This window comes from Colias eurytheme, chromosome 4 (genome assembly GCF_061535395.1).
Source record: "Colias eurytheme isolate Ceu_HAF_F1 chromosome 4, ilColEury1 Martin Lab GWU primary, whole genome shotgun sequence".
In the NCBI taxonomy this organism is placed as follows: domain Eukaryota; kingdom Metazoa; phylum Arthropoda; class Insecta; order Lepidoptera; family Pieridae; genus Colias; species Colias eurytheme.
This window is the reverse complement of record NC_142983.1, coordinates 7,829,468-7,848,308: the sequence shown is the minus strand read 5'-3', so window position 1 is coordinate 7,848,308 and position 18,841 is coordinate 7,829,468. Positions and strand designations below refer to the sequence as shown.

Here is an 18,841-nt window from a genome sequence, read left to right as displayed (position 1 = left end):
GTTGACGACGGGGCGCAGCGCGGGCGCGGGCGGGGAGCGGCGCGGCGAGCGGCGCGGGGGGGTGCCGGGGGACGGGCCCGGCACCGCCGTGTGTTATGGCCACTGCTGGAACAGCGGGAAGGCCCGTTTCGTGAAGCAGTACGTGAGCGGCTTCACGAAGTGCGTGTCGAGCACGCGGCAGTGCGGGCACGTCACCGGGTGCGAGTAGTCCGAGTAGTTCAGCCGCTGGTGCGGGTGCAGCAGCGGCTTGTAGCAGTTGTTGCACTGTTGGGACAAAACACACAATTTTATACGTTTGATACTCGCTGAACTAAAATAAAATTCAAATTAATACCTATCCATGTGAATGAATGTGCATTCTATTGTAAACTATTTTCATCGTAAAAAATGAGCACTTAAAGTGTTGATGTTTCACAAACTTCCACATTTCATTTTAAAATTTAAATAGCATTAACACAATGAATAATATAAAACATCCATCAATCATAAGTCTAGAAAAAGGAAACTAACCTAGCTACTTAAGTCTCTTGTAAAGCACAATAAAATATAACAATAGCGGAGAATAGGAAATAAAGACTTGGCTTTGTTAAATTATAAAATACTACCTTTTGCAAGGTGCGCTTTGTACTATGAATTGCAGCTTAAATCCTATTCGAATTCGCCGTCTTTTGCAGATATGAGTTTTCTAACATGTTTCAAAGAACATATTGTATTTTTCGTCTATGATAGTACTCCTTATAGAAATGTCTTAGCAATATTTGAAGGCAATAATATAACAACTACCATCAGAGATTTACTATCTACAACATTGAACGAAAAATAGTTAAAGTGCCAAATCAAGTAACAGGATAATTTGTCTTATCGATACATACATATAATATTCTATAAGGCATTAAAACCTCACCTTCAATCGTTCAGCACAGCACGGGGTGGCCATGAAGATGTCATACGAGTACATAGTGCCCAGTACCAAAGATGAGCCGTCCCACTTCTGGCCACAGAACCGGCAGCGGATGGTGCGCTCTGGGTCACATCGCTCCAGACAACCCATGCACACGCAGGTCAGGTATTGCGTGCGACCTTCCACTTTCACCTGTGGGAATAAGGGTCAATTTTATTTGAAGAAATTTTATTTTGGTACACATTTTTGGAGGAATTGTTGAGATATGAGAAAGGAAACGCTTATACGTAAAAATGTAAAAGGAGCAAATAAATTACGGAATAATAAGTAGCTCGTTATCATTTTGTAATCAATAAACATTGTAATAAATTTCTTTTTTTTTATAATTTGATTTTAAATTAGTTTCGAGTGCGAAGTTAAAATTAAGTATATTTTTTTATTGTTCACATTAAAAAATGTAAAAATCATGTCATTTGTTGGAAAAGAACATTTTTTTAAATATACACGTTTTTAATTATTTATTTTTAACAACATATTTTTGCGCTGTGTGTTAAATAAAACCAATTAATTGATATTAATTAAAGTATTGAGTTGCTATTATTAATAGTTACTATTGAAAATATATTGTAATTCATATCTTGGTAATTAAGATACATCCGCCATTTTGCAATTACAGCAAATTAATTAATAGTCCCTTGCAGCAACACATACGTACATAGGAAAGCGTACGACCTTTAACCTAGGGGAATATACTTTTTCAAAGCATGTATGCAAGAACCAATAAGCTGTTACTTTAATATCGCAGAAGTATAAACCATGTATAATTTACTAACGAGAGGCATTAAATAATGTGCAAAAATTATTATTGGTATTATTATAGGCATGGTGGTCAATCCTTTTTGGGACTATTTTTGATGCCAAAAATAGTTGTCAGTTATAAAATCATGGTTATTCCATCTTAGCATGGAAATCTTATAAGAATTGCATCTCGCTTTCCATACATCGTTACAGGGGGATAATCCATTGAAATATGTCACCTGTGCAAGGGTTAGTCCGAATGGATGCGAGGGGAATGCTAATTCCATCTCCAAACAAACATAAGTATCTTTGAGCTCGTTCTTGTAATTCGCTGAATAAACAACGCCGAGCCGAGAAGTTTGTCGCATGGATTGCACGGGGGACGCTTCGTAGAAAACAAACTTTGCCACATCTTATTTAAGTTTGAGACTTTTCGAGGCTCGCCAATTTAAAACGCGTCTTGTTCCCCCCATGTTTAATTAACGAGTGTATCATTGAGGTAGATGTGTAGCTTGGGAGATGGAATAGCGTTGAATGATGAATTGTGTAGATAAATATATGTAACTAGCGGTCCGCCCCGGCTTCGCCCGTGGTACATATTTACGTTTTCTCTACGTAAAAACCATCCTCGTACTTCAAGGAATATAATAAAAAAAGAATTATCGAAATCGGTTCAGCCGTTCTCGAGTTATGCGCTTACCAACACATTTTGCGATTCATTTTTATATATAAGATTAAAATAGCTTTAATTAATGATTTTACGCAAGTTTTCTGGAATGAGTTTATGGAAAACCAATTTGTCGTGAATATTTGAGATGTTATCGAATAAAGCATGCCATTGCCGTGTTACTGTTGTTAATGTTTTCTACAATCCTTGGAAATAGCTATTCCCTAAGTTTTACTTTTACGAGTTTTAGTAACAACCATATCCTACCTCAACAGCGCTGCTAGTGTGTTGCCGTGGACTAAGGAAGAAGGTCCCATCGACCAGGGGATACCGGTCGAACACGTGCAGGGTCTCCTTGCATAGCGCGCAGGACACCCTCGGCTTGTGCTGACCAGCCAGCGTGGAGAGGATGAAGAGCCTGGTGTCGTCGTTGCCATGGTTACCCTCGTCTTCGATCTGTAACAATAATGTTTGTAAAGCTTCTTGCGTGTCAAATGTTCTAAAGGTTCTTTAGAAGATAAGTATACAGTATGCAGTCTTAGGAGCTGTAGCTAGAAATGAAAACAGCTTTGAATTTATGTACTTATTAAAATTTGAAAATTCTTTTAGCACTTTAGCATGTTGGAGATGCGAACTCAAAAATTAAACTCAAGAATCATTTAAAGTATATGTCATAAAAATAAAAATAAGATAATTTATGTAAGTCGTTAAATACATGTTGTTAAATATGCTGGCAACAAGTCACATTTACATATGTGATTATAAATAATACTAAGACGGGTGTGGATAAAATTACATCTTCGACGGCAACACTTGAGGCGATGTTCAACAGGAAAACCTTGCTCTTTTAAATAAACAATCACGACTTAAATACTAAGTGATGAAGTATAAATAATGGTTCACAACACTACTTTTAAAATAATAACAAAAATATCTATAATTAATGTAATTGTAGAAAACTGTCTAGTTATCTATTTTACAACACTCAAGTAAATTATAGTTTATTTGCATACAGTCAACCAGTTCCGCGATACGTTTAAAACGACAAGAAACCATATCAATATTATATATTAACTCAAAGGAAATAGGAAGAAATGTGCGGTTACAGCGCATAAAATGGTAACGCAATAGAAAACAATGTAATGCTAGGCTGTTTAGAGCTCGTAGGAAAACCACGCTTGCAATTTCAATATTTCATTTCCCCACATTTACATATTACGATTAATGCGTCCACCCACGACACTTACCGCAGCAACTCTCCCTTCGTAATAACCCAAGTAAATGACTGCATAAAGTTGAATAATGAAAGGCTGAAAGGCAATTACGCTGAATTCGGAGTCGAAGTCAAACAAAGGCTCACGAGCGCCGCAGAGATCGATTGTGAAGCGAAATTCATTCACGTACGAACAATTTGTGAACGCGAATAATAATGAAAGTTTAACGAGTTACTACTTCTGCGCTCTAAACTTAATTAAACATATTATGACGCGTACACCCTCAAATATTTTCATTACGCATTGTATCGGCAACTCATCGCGTGTCTATTGTTAGTCGATGCAGATGATTTAGTTGTGTTAAACATGCGTTACATGAATACGTTTGATCGGTAACATGTTGTAGACTAGACTACACTAGACGTGTAATGCAGGATGTTATAATATGCAAGCACGTTGCGCATTCCAGTGTGCTCGATGTTAGCATTCCTATTATACTATTAATAGAATGACGTCGTGACACCAGGAACACATAAAACGTCCCAGCAAGTGCAATGACCTACGCAAACAAACTCAATATGATTTGCCGTATAGAACACTGCAGTTTGCCAAGAGACGGAGCGGGGGCAGCCATCCGGCATAGCTAACGTTTGATAACTTCCCAAGTTTAAAATGAACGTCGCCTTGCTATTTTATTCGATTGACATTCTAGTCAATTAGAATGCAGGTTGACTGTACTATGCATGTTAAGTGCATACAGCCGCAATTACTACAGCCCGTTGTTTTATGTCATGATAAATAACGATTTAATAGGACCGCCTGCAAAGGACGTGTGTGATTGATTCGTCTAGAAACGGGCGACCGTGATTGATACAGCCGTATCGAAATGCACGCGCGAACAACCCGCAAAACAGTGAAATCTTCATGAATTTCACTGTGCATTAATTAAAAGGGTGCGAATGAAGCCGCCTCAGGACTAATGAGTGACAATTAAATTGTTAAGTGTCGCGTTCAGGAAAGTTTAGAGAGGTTGCAGGTCGCGGGCAACGACCCACCAAGACCGCCACAACTTGCACAATTTACTGTGTACATACTGCAGATATTGCAAGATTGATGAGCACTTTAAAGGAGACTATTTATTTACTCAATCCGATCACGACTCGTCTCGCAATCGTCGCCTTTACATTATACGACTGATTCGTGGCAGTAAAGTTCCGACGTAAAACATTCGAACACATGCATTTTGTTCTCGTATGTGATGTAACTGCTTGTCTGTGTTTTAATGCAAGACCGTTTAGTTCTTTCCACAGACAGTTAACATGAGCAGTCTGCTCAGACAGCTATGTCTAACGAGTTACGAGAGCGAGCGATGGTTACTTCCTATAATTACGCCTACTTAAATTTACATAGAGTAGAGAAACTTGGCAGCCAGTGAAATGGTCTCAATAAAGGTATATTCATACTTGGCTGTCGACGCCTCGTTCTTAGCTTGAAAATAGTTCCTCATATTTCCATATAACTTAAATCAACACAGCCTAAGACTTTCATGTTGCAGAAAATCACACACGTGATCTCCAATTTTTAAGATTAATGGTTAAATCAACATTCTGTTTCTAGAAATTTTCTGAAAGTTTTACAGATAAATATTAATCCTCGAAAGATGTCGAAAGAAGAGTCTTATTCATAAACCTATATACATTGCTCAAAATTATGTGCATAAAGCCTTTTGTTTACTCAAAATAAACAACTGGAAGTTACTCACCAGTCACCACACAGACAACCTTCGTTTTCCATTGTCTTTGCTATCTTTACTGAGACTGTTTTTAAATGAGCTTTTAATATAAAATGTCGCCGACGTTAATGTTGAATAACTTTAATAAATCCAGATTGTTCCCCTGCTTGGCTTATTTTTAATTAGGCAAATGAAAGTTTCCTATTATATTCCGCCGTCGTCGGCAGCCGGCGTAAGTACCGTACAAATAAAAATTAAATACAAAGAACCCTCGGCAGAGAACGCAAAGGCCATGTAAAAGCAGAAACCTAGCCGCAAATCCAATTAGCCGCAACAAGATATCGAATGCGATATTGGCGAAATGTAATGCAGTTCAAAGCGGTACCATTTTGTATAGAAGGAAGAGAGTTTATTGACAATAAATGATATTAAAGATGGTCGAGCATACTGCAGACGTGGCTATATTCTGCTCCGAGAGGGACAGCGTACGAAAAGCAATTTTTCACCAACGCCATACCAAACAATAAGTCTGCAAGTGGATGGTATTTGCGGTGTTCGATACATTTATCCTGACGGTTGCGTTACGTTCCGTTTCATGTTTGCTATTGTCTGAGAGCTTCGTGTTAATGCTCTTTGTTACAGAAAATGCATTCAGCGTTCCTATAGTTCAATTTGGACGATATAATTATGATACAAATGCCTTGAATACAATATCGTGCAAATGCAAAGCATTGTCTAAAGAAATGACGCTTTATACAATCGTAGCCATCACTCTTGCGTGTAACTTGTCCGCACCTCATCAGTATTCGACTGTCAAAGGATTGTGGTTTATGTAAATCTCAAACATTTATTACTCCAGCAACGTGGCAGCCCCGTAATGTCGATATACCGCGTCTCGAGATTCATAGAACGTATAATTTGTTAATCTTGACGAAAATAAATTGCACCTTCTGTACATATTTTCTTATAATATTTGTTAATCATAATTCTGACAGAAGAATTTTCAAATACCTAATCATATTCGGCGCGAAAATTCCACGCTTCATAATTTTGATATTTACATAAGTAAATTAGTATCAGGCCTGAAAATTCCACTTTTCGCACATCGCAAAATTCCGCGACATTGTTAGAAGTTCAACCGTTTTAATTTAACGAAACCTTTTCACACATAATCCTACCTACACGTGGAAATTGTATGAAAATTCTCTACATAATACCTGCTTAAGCAGACGGAATCTTGTCGTTTTATTGCTTGAGAAATAGTGAAATGTATTCCCCCAGAGGAAAATGAAGTGCAGAACGAACTATCTCATCTCTTTACGACGAAAATGTACAAGAATTTACATTCAAACGGGTGTAAAAATTCTTAAACGCGTTGCGAGTGGGCGTGAGGTCTTTGATGGGATTTTGATGAGTTTCCCTGTCAAACACGACACAAACATAGCGCTGTTATTTTTTATTAAACTGTTCTGGAACAATTGAGTGGTGCTCTGTCAATTACAGAAATATACAACGAATAAAATTGATTGCCTCAAGGGTCGATTTTTCAATTCTTGGATAAAACTTATCCGTCCAATAAAGTATTACACGATAATATTAAAATGTCACGTAAACTGTCAAATACGGGCAATTAGAATACGTTTTTAAAATGGTAGTTTTATACATTATTCGACGAATAAGTTTTATCCAAGCATTGAAAAATCGGCCCTAACAAAAATAAATATAACGATTTTGTGTCAAACATAGACTAGTACCAAAAAATAATTTGCACAAAGAAAATAATATGTTAGCCGCAGTCGAGACGGGTGCTTAGTACATGGAAAACTACTTATCCTAACTTGGTTTTATCGTTAACTGTATTGTTATGTCAGTACTACCCATTCAAGTAATGTCATTAGTGCTACTAGATAATGGCTACTCGCTTTACGCTTCGCATGTGTTTTTATAAATATAAATCCGACGGTTTTAAAGTTTAGATTTAACGCAATAACTCGACTCGAAAGACAGCTCGATGGATAAATAAATTAATCAAGTTTATCAATTATTTATTGCTTTTAAATAACTCCTTTGTCCACGCATAAAATAATATACAAACAAATAAACTGATTGATGTAGGTCAAGGCGTACTTACTCATGACTCATGAGCAATGGGTAAATAACGATGTTTAATAATTTACTTTAAAATAGTTTAAATACACTTAGCGCAGTTGCCACAAAGCTGACTGTGATTGCGAAGTTCTGAAATCAGAATTAGTGCCAATTAGCTATCGCTAATGAGATTAATTAGTACGAATTCGTCTAGTCTTTTTTAGTCTGAGTAGGTACTGAGGCTGAGTGGTAATCCTATATAAATAGGTTTTTGCTTTAGTCATTCGTGGAATAATTATTTTGATAATACATAGGCACTCAAATTTAAATACCTCCAAAGCGATTTATCATAGTCATGCAGTTGGATGTAATTAGACAGTAACAATTCTCAATATCCTTTTTAATAGTATATGACTTAAAATATATTAATATTTTGTCGTATATACGATTACATTATTATTTAAATCTAGCAGGTATATCATTTTCCATGACATATAAATAAGATTTGCAAGATTTATGAATACGTAAAGCGATATAATCACCATTTCTTTATTAATATGTTATATATTATATATTAAACATTAACAAAAAAGTAAAGATTATCACAAAAAATTTCAAAATAAAATATATTATTATCATAAGAATCTTACAAGATAGCAATATGGCGACGAGTATATAAAACAGTCGGAAAACACACATGCTTCACCACGTGCGTGTCACAGCTGAGTAAACAATATGTATCATTGATATAACATACCTAACGAAATGTGTTACTTTTGTATCATACATAACAATGTATTCTTGGTTCTTTACACCTGAATATTGCATCAAAATAACGTCTTGAAACGCCAATCTTACAACTTCACTACAAAGTATAAAACAAGTCGCTTTCTCTGTCCCTATATGTCTCTATGTATGCTTAAATCTTTAAAACTACTCAACTTATTGATGCGATTTTTTTAATAGATTCAAGTGGAAGGTACATAATTTATTAGGTTTAAGACTAAGCGGGCGAAACCGTGGGCGGAAAGGGTATATACAAGCAAGAATAAAACATCTTCATAAAAGATAAACATTCGCTCCAAGTGAAATCGTTTGATTCTTCGTCTAAGTATCTCTTCAAGTCTAATCTAATCCCTTGCGGCTGGGTAAACAATGGATCGCTGTTGTGAATTAATTGCTTGATATCAGCTGAAACTCGATCGGGAACGCCAATATGTCTAGAAGTAGCTCGTATATAATCAAATATAAGATATGTGGTGCGGTAATCTTTTGAATAAGTTTTGTTTGAATTACATATAAGATTTTATGCTGAACAAAACTATTAAATTTTCAGAACATTAATTATTAGGTAACATTATGTAGGTATGAATATTATTTTTGTTTGAAAGAAATACTTTTGTTATTTAACCTACACCTACAGTCTACATATTCTGCAATGTTACTACTTGCAATTAGTTTCTAATTTAAGTAAAATAAAATTGAAACTATTCTGGAACTGCATTAAGGTACTACATGCAGAAACATTCCTACATTAAAGCTCACACCTTTTGAATTTTTTTAATAATCACGACCATGTTGACAACGCTGCAGTAAAATATAAAGTAAATTATAATAAAGAACATAACGAATGTGACATTGCAGCCGTAATTATCGTCTTACCCGTAAATATAAAACTGTGAGTGTGTATACATACGTATATATACGTGCAAAAATTCCATAACCCGGCTGCGCAAACAATAACATTTCCAACTGTTACTTGCTATTTCAACCAGACCAGAAATTATTATAAACTTTTGAATGCGAACTTTGTTAGCGTTCTCGAGGTGTGTTGTATAGAGACTGTGCGAAGGTAATACAGAATCCATAAAACGAGGAATTGAAAATGATTGGATCTTTTTAAAGCAGAGTAAATGTAAATGCACTGAATGATATGATGTTTACATCTTTATCTTACGATAAGATTACTAACACTAGAATGTGTTTGACTTTAGATATGGTACCGCCTATAAAATGTTACATTTTTTGTTAATGTTTACAGCAAGGCTTAATAAAACAATAATAGCCCATAAATCAAGCGGAAGCATAAAATATGAAATAGAAACAAATTCAACCTTGTGTTCTAGCTTAATGTATGCAAATCTTAACGCTTTTCCTATATCGGTGTCGTGTAGCGATTAATTGTTTTAATGGTTCTATAAATAACATATTACCGTTTGTTTTCAATGACTTGTATGATCTAACGATGTTTGTTCACATTCATAAGTGTTCAGGAAGAATTACAATATTATTATTATTAATTATAATGTGTATGGATAATATAAGCCTTTTTATTTATTTCGAAAGCATTTTATTGTAAATAATAGGCATCTTTCTCAATTACGCACCAGATAAATATAAAAGCATATTGTAGTGTCTAGCTACTCCAATTTGTTTACGATTGAGATATGAAACCTCAATTAATCAACATAACTACCTACATTAAAATTTAAAATATACGAGCCCTGCAACAAACTTGCTCCGGCTTGCATACTATGAGTTATATTCGATACAAAAATAACTGATAACACTATCAACGCAGATATGTTAACCGACCGTTTGCCATACCGCGATAACCCTGCAAAGTTTATGTCAACTCCGCCATATCAAGTGATATTGCAAACTTGCTTATAAACACATTAGCGAATTTCTATAAATGCAATCTATATGTAAATTTATAAACATTAAAAAATATTTTTGATAACGCGTAAGTAATTTCACTTCTTATCTCCGTTGCCATGTTATTGTATTTCGCAACAATAGATATTGTTGGTTATTGTTTAAACCTATAATTTTGAGGTAATTCTTTGAATTATTTATTTTAGAGATAATATTTGTCTGTTTGATAAGATGAACATGCATTTTATGTGTTAAATCCTACCATGGACTTTGGTAGATATTTCATGACACTTTATGATTGATATTATTTCACGTATTAAGAAATATTGTGTAATCACAAAGTAAAAAATATCATAATGATTTAAATAACAAACGAACTCTTTATCAGATTATAACCGCGCTTTCGTGTCCAGAATTCGCAAGTCAGATTAAAATGAATGTAAATTAAAATCTGTCCAAGCGTAGTCCGCAGGGTAATTTTATTATTAACTAAAATATATTTCGACTCGACATGCTCCCAAGAATTTCAATAATCTTGTTAGGGAATAGTTACGACATTTAATAAAATGAATAAATTGTGGTTTAAATATAGTGCAATGTGAAAATAAACTAAATTAATATTGGCGACGGAATGCTTCTAGATGGTGTCTATAATATAATGTACCTACATAGTATCTACCCATAATTTGTATAAGTAACTATCATAATGGAGAGCTTTGCTAAAAATGTAGGTAATCTTTTAACTCGTCATATCAGTAATACGAAATGTGATAAGTTTTATCAATGTTGGAGTGTAACAATGCTGATAAGATAGTGAAAGGTGTAAATAAGACTTTGGATAATTAATTACATTATATAATGGAATTGGTGCATTTTGTTTATATTATGTTTGATAAAATTCAAGGTCGACGCGAAGTTATATATTATACTTATGTAAATTATACAACGAACGATCTAGCAAAACAATATTTGATATTATTTAGAATTCGTTATAAAAGGAAACGATATACATATAACTACGCAGTAAATTCAGATTTTAAATAATATGACTAGACACGATGTAACTTCCTAATAGTTCATAATATTATATGTAATTTATGACATATTTAAGACTAGTGGTCCGCCCCGGCTTCGCCCGTGGTACATATTTCGCAATAAAAGGTAGCCTATGTCCTTTCTCAGGTATCAAAATATCTACATACCAAATTTCATGCATTCGCATTTATAATATTAGTATGGATTTTAAAAATTGTCGATGCACTATTATATCCTTATTTGCAAAAATAAAGTGAAAAGCTGTATTGGCGCAAATGAAAATCTGTCATTTCCCGATTGTTTACGTGAGTGAGCATGTAATGAACATTCACATTGTACATCCAAAGCTAAAGGTATAAATAATAAATATATTCATACCATGCATTATACGGAACCTTTGATAGAATTTTATCAAAGCCATTGGGTGCATTCTGTAAACAAGTATGAGTGACGTGGGTGTCGATAAATTTTGTATATTTTAGTAATATTTCAACTAATACAGATCTTTAATATGTAAAAAGAGTAATCTCATTTATTTGGCATTTTATAAACTTACAAAAAACGTTCACACGAAATATTTGTAGTGTGTTATTTAGTTCGTTGATCAAAATGGTTATGTTATAGCCAAAATAAAACCTTATAAAGAATTGAAATATAACTTGAAATATTAATAATTTGTAGAATCTTATAATTACAATCCATTATAATTAATTAAAACGTAAACAAGCCTTTTGGGCATGTAAAATGTGTAGATATAAAATAATAAAATGGAATGCAAATAAAACATTAATTATATTTATTAAAAAAAAAATTACGCCGAATGAAGTGGTATAAATGGCAATCAAATAAGCATATCGATAAGTATACAAATATGTACGAAATATTTTAATTAATGTCTTTATTTACATAGCAATGTTAGAAGCTTTGCTATACCTATTTCAATAGAAAACGCGATTTTTAATCAACAGCATTTGCATAAACATACTAAAGTTTAATATGATAAATTGTATAATTAAGGCGTTACCCGGCAATTTCGACTATGTTCAACCTCTATAAAGTCTGGTACATCATAAAGCACAATACCGAAAAAAATATATAAAATAGGATGGTCTTCGATCTTTAATTGCTCGCGAGGACTTTTTTCCAAAGTTAATAGATTTCTAGAAAAAAAATGTGCCGTGGTCATCGATTTTTCCGCAAATACTCTATAAACTTCGTAACCTGCTGACTTAGAGCTCTGAAAATTTTATGTTTAATAAATTATCAGTTACACAACAGTCCCTGACGAGGATATTTTGTTTCACTGATTAGTATCTTTTTAAATACAAAATGCGAGGAAAAAAGAAGGTGCAGCGGGAGAGGTTTGAGATCCGTCAAGTATGGTCAAGGTTATTAGCGCATGTAAAAGCCTTAATAAGTCCTCTTCATACGCATATAAATATTAAACAACTTCACCGAGATACACATTATTTAATTCACAAAATTAAATTTTACAAACATACGAGTTACGACCAAGATAATTTAGATATTATTTGCGCGGGATAAATTATCTAAAGATAAATCAAATTAATTGGTTTATTCATACACAAATAGCATCGATAAGTACATTATACATAGTATTAGCAGAGGATAACGGCCCCGTCAAGGCGAACTTACAATGCCTTGTTTGCGCAATCTAACGTACGTGAAACATACGCACAGTGATATTACGAAATTACTATTACATTTCTTGTAATAAAAGGTACCACGAATAGAACCTACGCTTTTGGAATGTTGGTAATAGAATATAGATACTGCAATTTTAGGGTTGTTTCGTCAAAATAATTCGACGAAATATAATATGTACAAGCCGTTTTTGATTGCTATGAAATTTAGATAATGTCTAACATCAAATGATACAGTTTTTATTTTGTTAAAAACATCTTACTTAAAAGATACGGTTTTATTTTGGTTTACCAAAATAGCGATGCACTAATTAGTGAAGTAGGAAGTGCATATAAAAGTAGATATATATACTCGTAAATATGTCCACCGTTCCATTCAAGCATAGATTAAGATCTTGTTTTATTAATTAACAACGTGTGAATTTATCAATAGCGTTTCGTCGAAGTCGATACATTTCATAGGAATAAGTCATTAATCTAACACATACAAATGATTGTGCCCCACTTATCTGAATACATCCGGTCTTAATACGAGTAGTCATAACTTTTATTAGCTAATAAATATACGGTAACGTATTGAATTCATATGAATATTTTAATAAATACACTTCATTATGGTCTCGTTTCAACTCGCAGTCTAACTTGAAGTTTAGAGATAAAATATAATTGTTAAGATTGCTTCGAGGAGATAACATTAAAAGCTTTTAAAAGTCCAGGACTGAAATGATAATAATAACGGTGTATTTGCGTCTCTTTGCAATTCTAACTTTCTTCTTGAATTTACTGTTTATGCTTACCAAGTTTATACCAGTGGGTGGGTAAAATGTTATTTTAACCGTTTATGATAATATATTTATTACAATAATATTCTGTAATTTTACCAAAATAACCAAGCAATCTTAATTTGGTAATACACATTCGTAAAGATCTAGCAAAAAATTTAGAAGCAGAACTGAATACCCTTTCGCATTTATAACATCGCCATATTCGTATTCCTAACCTTTAATATGGTAGCAAATAACATATTAGATCTCAATAGAATCATTTATATCTGACCCGTCACATAAATTATTCTCACACAAGTATTAACCTATAAGTACTCAAACCATCAATCAATTACTATATTCAGTTAATCCAAAGTACAGCTCATTTAGAATTCCACTCGATTCTGTATTTATAAACAATTTGCATCGACATTATAATGTAGTTAAGGTGTATTGAACAGTACAAGGCAAACTACGCCCTACGATTTCTATCGGTCATTGTACCATAATAAAACATTATGTAAGCGAGTCGTATCGTTGGAAGCACTCCAATATGTGTAGATAAAAACTTCAATAGTTCGTTTAACTAGGAAATAGATAACAATTAGTCGCTCTACATATGACTTCACTTGCATGAGGGGTATCGGTCAATGTCAAACTTTCTGACTTGAATAATTACATAAGGATTGACTCAGGCTGCAGGCATAAAGTGGATATTAGACTACAACAAGTTGTTTAAATACTACGTTTTAAATAATTTACTGACCGGTTGGCTTGGTTGATACTACCAACTTGGTAGTGACCCTGCCTTCCAAGCCTGAGGTCGTGGGTTCGATTCCCACCCGGGGCAAATAGTTGTGATGAACATAGATGTTTGCTCTGTGTCTGGGTGTTGATTATCTATATAAGTATTTATTTAAAATTATATGTATATGTATTATGTATGTTTATCAGCTATCTGATTACCATAACACAAGCGAAAGCTTAGTATGGGATCAGATCGTGCCGTGTCTGAATATTGTACTGAAATATTTAATATAAAAAAAATTACCTACTAATTAATATAACGTTAAGCGTAGCAATTATCTTGTATAATTCAACTTGCAAAAAAAATATGAGCAATTACAAATGTAAATTTATCCGTTAAATAACTCATTTGCTTCCATTGAACATACAGTGTTTCATAGTTTATAGAAGCTCGTCGCAGTTAATCCATGTATTAAGAGATACTGACATGCGATTTATTGTGCACGCTACAAGGCGCAGTATAGTAACAATTAACCTATAAAATTAATATAATACGAGCTAATAGATGCAGTAATAAGAGCTAAAAATACTAAGAGTTGTATACCTAGTACTAGTCTTAATAATTTTACACACTTTTTTGTGTTTTGTATGATTTATTATTCTCATGTCTCAGAATGTTTGCACATACTTAATATTAACTGTTTTAGGACAAACGCAATACATACAATATGTCTTATTGTATGTAGGTTATTGAACTATCACATCAACAATCGTCTATCATATCGATATCTCTAAACGATAATGCCGTATTAATGCTAATAATTCATGCTAAATAATAGATTACCTACATTGCATTGATACTGTTTAACCAAACTCGAGACTGTTAGTAATAGTTGAAAACGCTGAAATGTAAACAGAGTCGTTTTTATCAGCTCCTTGGGATGTAAACGGATTTAAAAAATAAAAACTCGGAAACCGAAGTAAACGTCTACGCTTTTTCTCTTGGCACGGACACCGCGTACACTCAAATAAAAGGGATATTTCCGAGGTTTAAAAAGGATTGGGTGTTTTCAGTGTTGTCTGATTACAACGCAGAGTTTTACTTATGTATGACTCGTCGTTATTTAAAATTGCGACCAATTTATTCATCTTTATTTAAAGAACATTTAAAGCTGCATTGGAATATCCACCGCTCAATAAATAAAGGACATCAAAGACAAGCAAGCTGACGCATAGGCAAATCAAAACGCACAAAGCCAAATCCAATGGAGTTTAAATCTCGCAAAATCATGTGCCAAGTTAGAGTTAAATAATACTTAAGGTCTATGACCTGTAAGTAATTCATAGAATGGGCGAGTGAGCGAGGTGCAGCCCGATATGGCAGGTGTGTTATGTAAGCGAACTGCGCCGGCGCACGTACCGATACCAAATGCCACTGCTATTCCTAAGCTGGTTAGCGCTTGTGCCAAGGCCTCAGTTGAAAGTAGATGTCGTTCATTAGAGCATTACGAAATAACTTAAATTCTATAAAACAACGCACAATGAAGCACTAATTACGAGCCATTCGTAAGAGCTATCGGAGCTCGTAAGCGAGGCAGCCAGACAAATTCATAATGATATAGCCCATTAGGTAGCTCATAACGATAGCTAAGTATACGAGGTGAAGTATGAAAGCGTAGAATTTAAAAATAAATTAGATCCTAAATACGGTAGGTAGGGTACCGGGTGGTTAGGGACGTTGAATAACGAAGCGAGTAGGATGAGCGATCGGGCTCGTCCCGGCTGCGAGGGAGACAAATGATAGGGCGCGGAGTGCAGCATAGTGTTCACGACGATCGATTAGCGGACTGGCCCGCGCGTCATTGCCGATATCGACCACAGTTCAAAATAACCGCCCAATTATACCATCATCACTTATTAACACGCGCGACAAATACCGCCGGACTAAACTCAAATAGTGGCTTTCACTGTGTACAGGCAAAGCTTGTCGCATAGGCATCGGTGCATTGCATAGTAATGATATGCATTTCATCACTGCGTGTCAATATCCTCCACAAGGATTAAACTATTTATGCAAGTTTCTATTTGCGCTGCACTGACCATCTGTGGGCGTGTATGTGTCATCTCATGAAACCATAGTTGAGACTTTTATCATATTCACGTATTTATATTTATACATGTATATAGACGATGTCATTGGACCATCATACATATTTGTAACTACGAGTACCATTTTGGGGCTAGTTACGGTATTTGCCTAATAACAATATTCGGTCCAATGGAATGAAGCTGAGCTAAATCATACCTCTTCACAATAATTTTGCCTGACACGTATGAATATCAATTAAGTAAGCAGGATGAGTAGTAGCTATTGGCAATAGATTCCCCAGGCACTCCACCATTCACCTCACGTAACCGACCGGTGATCACTTATTTAACTTGGAACCGTGATTCTATAGAAATGCAGGATCATTTTTTATTTATGAAATTTTCTATCGCATAATGGAATAATTTCCAAACTCATCAGTATTCTGTATAAGCCCCTTGGTGTGTATTCGGCTTTCCTAGATTCGATACAGCATTGCATCGCTTTTAGAGATTAGCGTTTGATTGAATTTATAGTTTTATTGGCAATTCTGACAGGTATAATTTAATTGCTTTTTGTAAGTATTTGCTTTAACATTATACACGGTATTTTATTTGAATTGTGCAATTATTGAATGGTTTAAATAACAATAATATTAACGACCACCTAAGCTCGCTGTTTGGTTGATATTGAGCAATAATGCCATATTTTATATTTGTTTTCTTTTATCAATAAATATAAAATAAATTGATTTAACTGGGTGGCAGTTACGATGTCGTACGAAGAATGAGTCGACTTGCAACCGGGAAATACCACCCACCTATAAAGAATATCGTAAATAATGAAGCATTGTGTCTACATTTAATACAAATGATAGATTAATTGCATAAGTTTAACTATCATTGCATTTTTTATTTCTTTTATTTGGAAATCCTACAACATTTAATTACCAGCACTAATTAGTAGACTGGTTACATGTGTGTATTTAATTTAAGACTTATATGTCTCAAGATTTCTCGGGAGGACGTATTTAGCTCCAATGAAATTGGCTGTGACCGAGCATAGTCTTATGAAATTTATAGCAGTCCGTTGCCTTTCCGAACAATAGCGTCTGAGACACTGAACGTTTATTAAATTTTAATCTACTTTATGAAACAACAAATGACAGTTACGTAGAATAGATTTTGTTTTTAATATATCTATTGCTTTTATTTGTCTAATTTTATTGTGCAGTATACTATATCCATACTAATACATATTATAAATGCGAAAGTAACTCTGTCTGTCTGTCTGTTACTCAATCACGCCTTAACTACTGAACCAATTTGCATGAAATTTGGTATAGAGATATTTTGATACCCGAGAAAGGACATAGGATAGGTTTTATCCCGGAAATCCCACGGGAACGGAAACTATGCGGGTTTTTCTTTGACTGCGCGGGCGATGCCGCGGGTGGAAAGCTAGTTTACTATAAAACAAAAAAATACTTAATAATTTGGAAAATCCAAAAGTGCACGCCTCATAATTTTTTTTTAATAAATATTTATTAATTATTATTTTTGTTTATTTAATAACAATTAAACCACATCGAATCAGACCCTGAAAAATGAAAGGGTTCTATTCCTGAGCATACTCAAGCGTAAGAGAAAAAAAAAGACTCGATTAGTAAAGTATTTCGGTCGCTATCGTGTTAACAAGAAAAAGGATCCGCACATACAGACACACGGACGTCCAAGACAGAACTTTTTTAAACTGTTTTTTAACTAGTTTAAATAACAAAAATGACATCAAAAATATCATGAACGTTAAAAATAGTGTTTTTTCTTAATATGTGTGTGTATGTATTATCTTACAAGTGCAATGTATGATACATAAAGACATTTTAAGTTTGAAAAATCAGATGTTTTGCGCGAAGTGACAGTAGTACCCATCTCAACGCTTCGCTTATGAGGCGTGCAATATCATTATTCAATAGAAAGTATTATTAATAGGAACACTAAAGATAAAAAGCTAATACATTACTAGTTCTAGACGGTCTTATCTTTCTCTTTATAAATAGAGGACTAGTTTTTGTGTTTTATCGCAAGAAAGTTACCTAAGTCATAGCTAGTAGGTACAGGAAATGCAGACAGTCACCGGCAACGGAAACATAGGTGATATGATAAAAAATACTACGAAGGAAGTAAGTTTCTTTAACATTGGTTACAAGTCTTGTTATCTGTACACAATAATTTGTCTTGGCATTCAACAAATTTGCTGTAGCGACACTTTTTATTCAGCAACCCGTTTAACAAGTCTATACAAGATTCCGTATAATCTCATTGCACTCCATTATACAGCCGAAGATTCTAAGCCAAGAACAAAGCTCAGCTAACTCGACAATGTGTTTAGTTTCAAGATTAGAGCAATCCCGTCCGACACCTAAACACGGATTTTAGATAACATTCAAACTCCGACCGCTGAATATAAATGAGATTTTAGCCATCT

At 34.1% G+C, this 18,841-nt stretch overlaps 1 protein-coding gene across 1 annotated transcript in view; it reads right to left on the bottom strand.

Moving 5' to 3' along the window:
- Position 1: 1 nt before the first annotated feature.
- Positions 2-18,841, bottom strand: part of heca (hdc homolog, cell cycle regulator) — a 50,551-nt gene continuing 31,711 nt past the window's right edge. The window contains exons 3-5 of the mRNA XM_090120692.1: positions 2,634-2,822; positions 905-1,093; positions 2-264 (exon numbers count right to left, since the gene is read on the bottom strand). Coding sequence (XP_089976818.1) covers positions 94-264; positions 905-1,093; positions 2,634-2,822 — 549 coding nt within the window. The 3' untranslated portion in view covers positions 2-93. The remainder of the gene's footprint in view (positions 265-904; positions 1,094-2,633; positions 2,823-18,841) is intronic.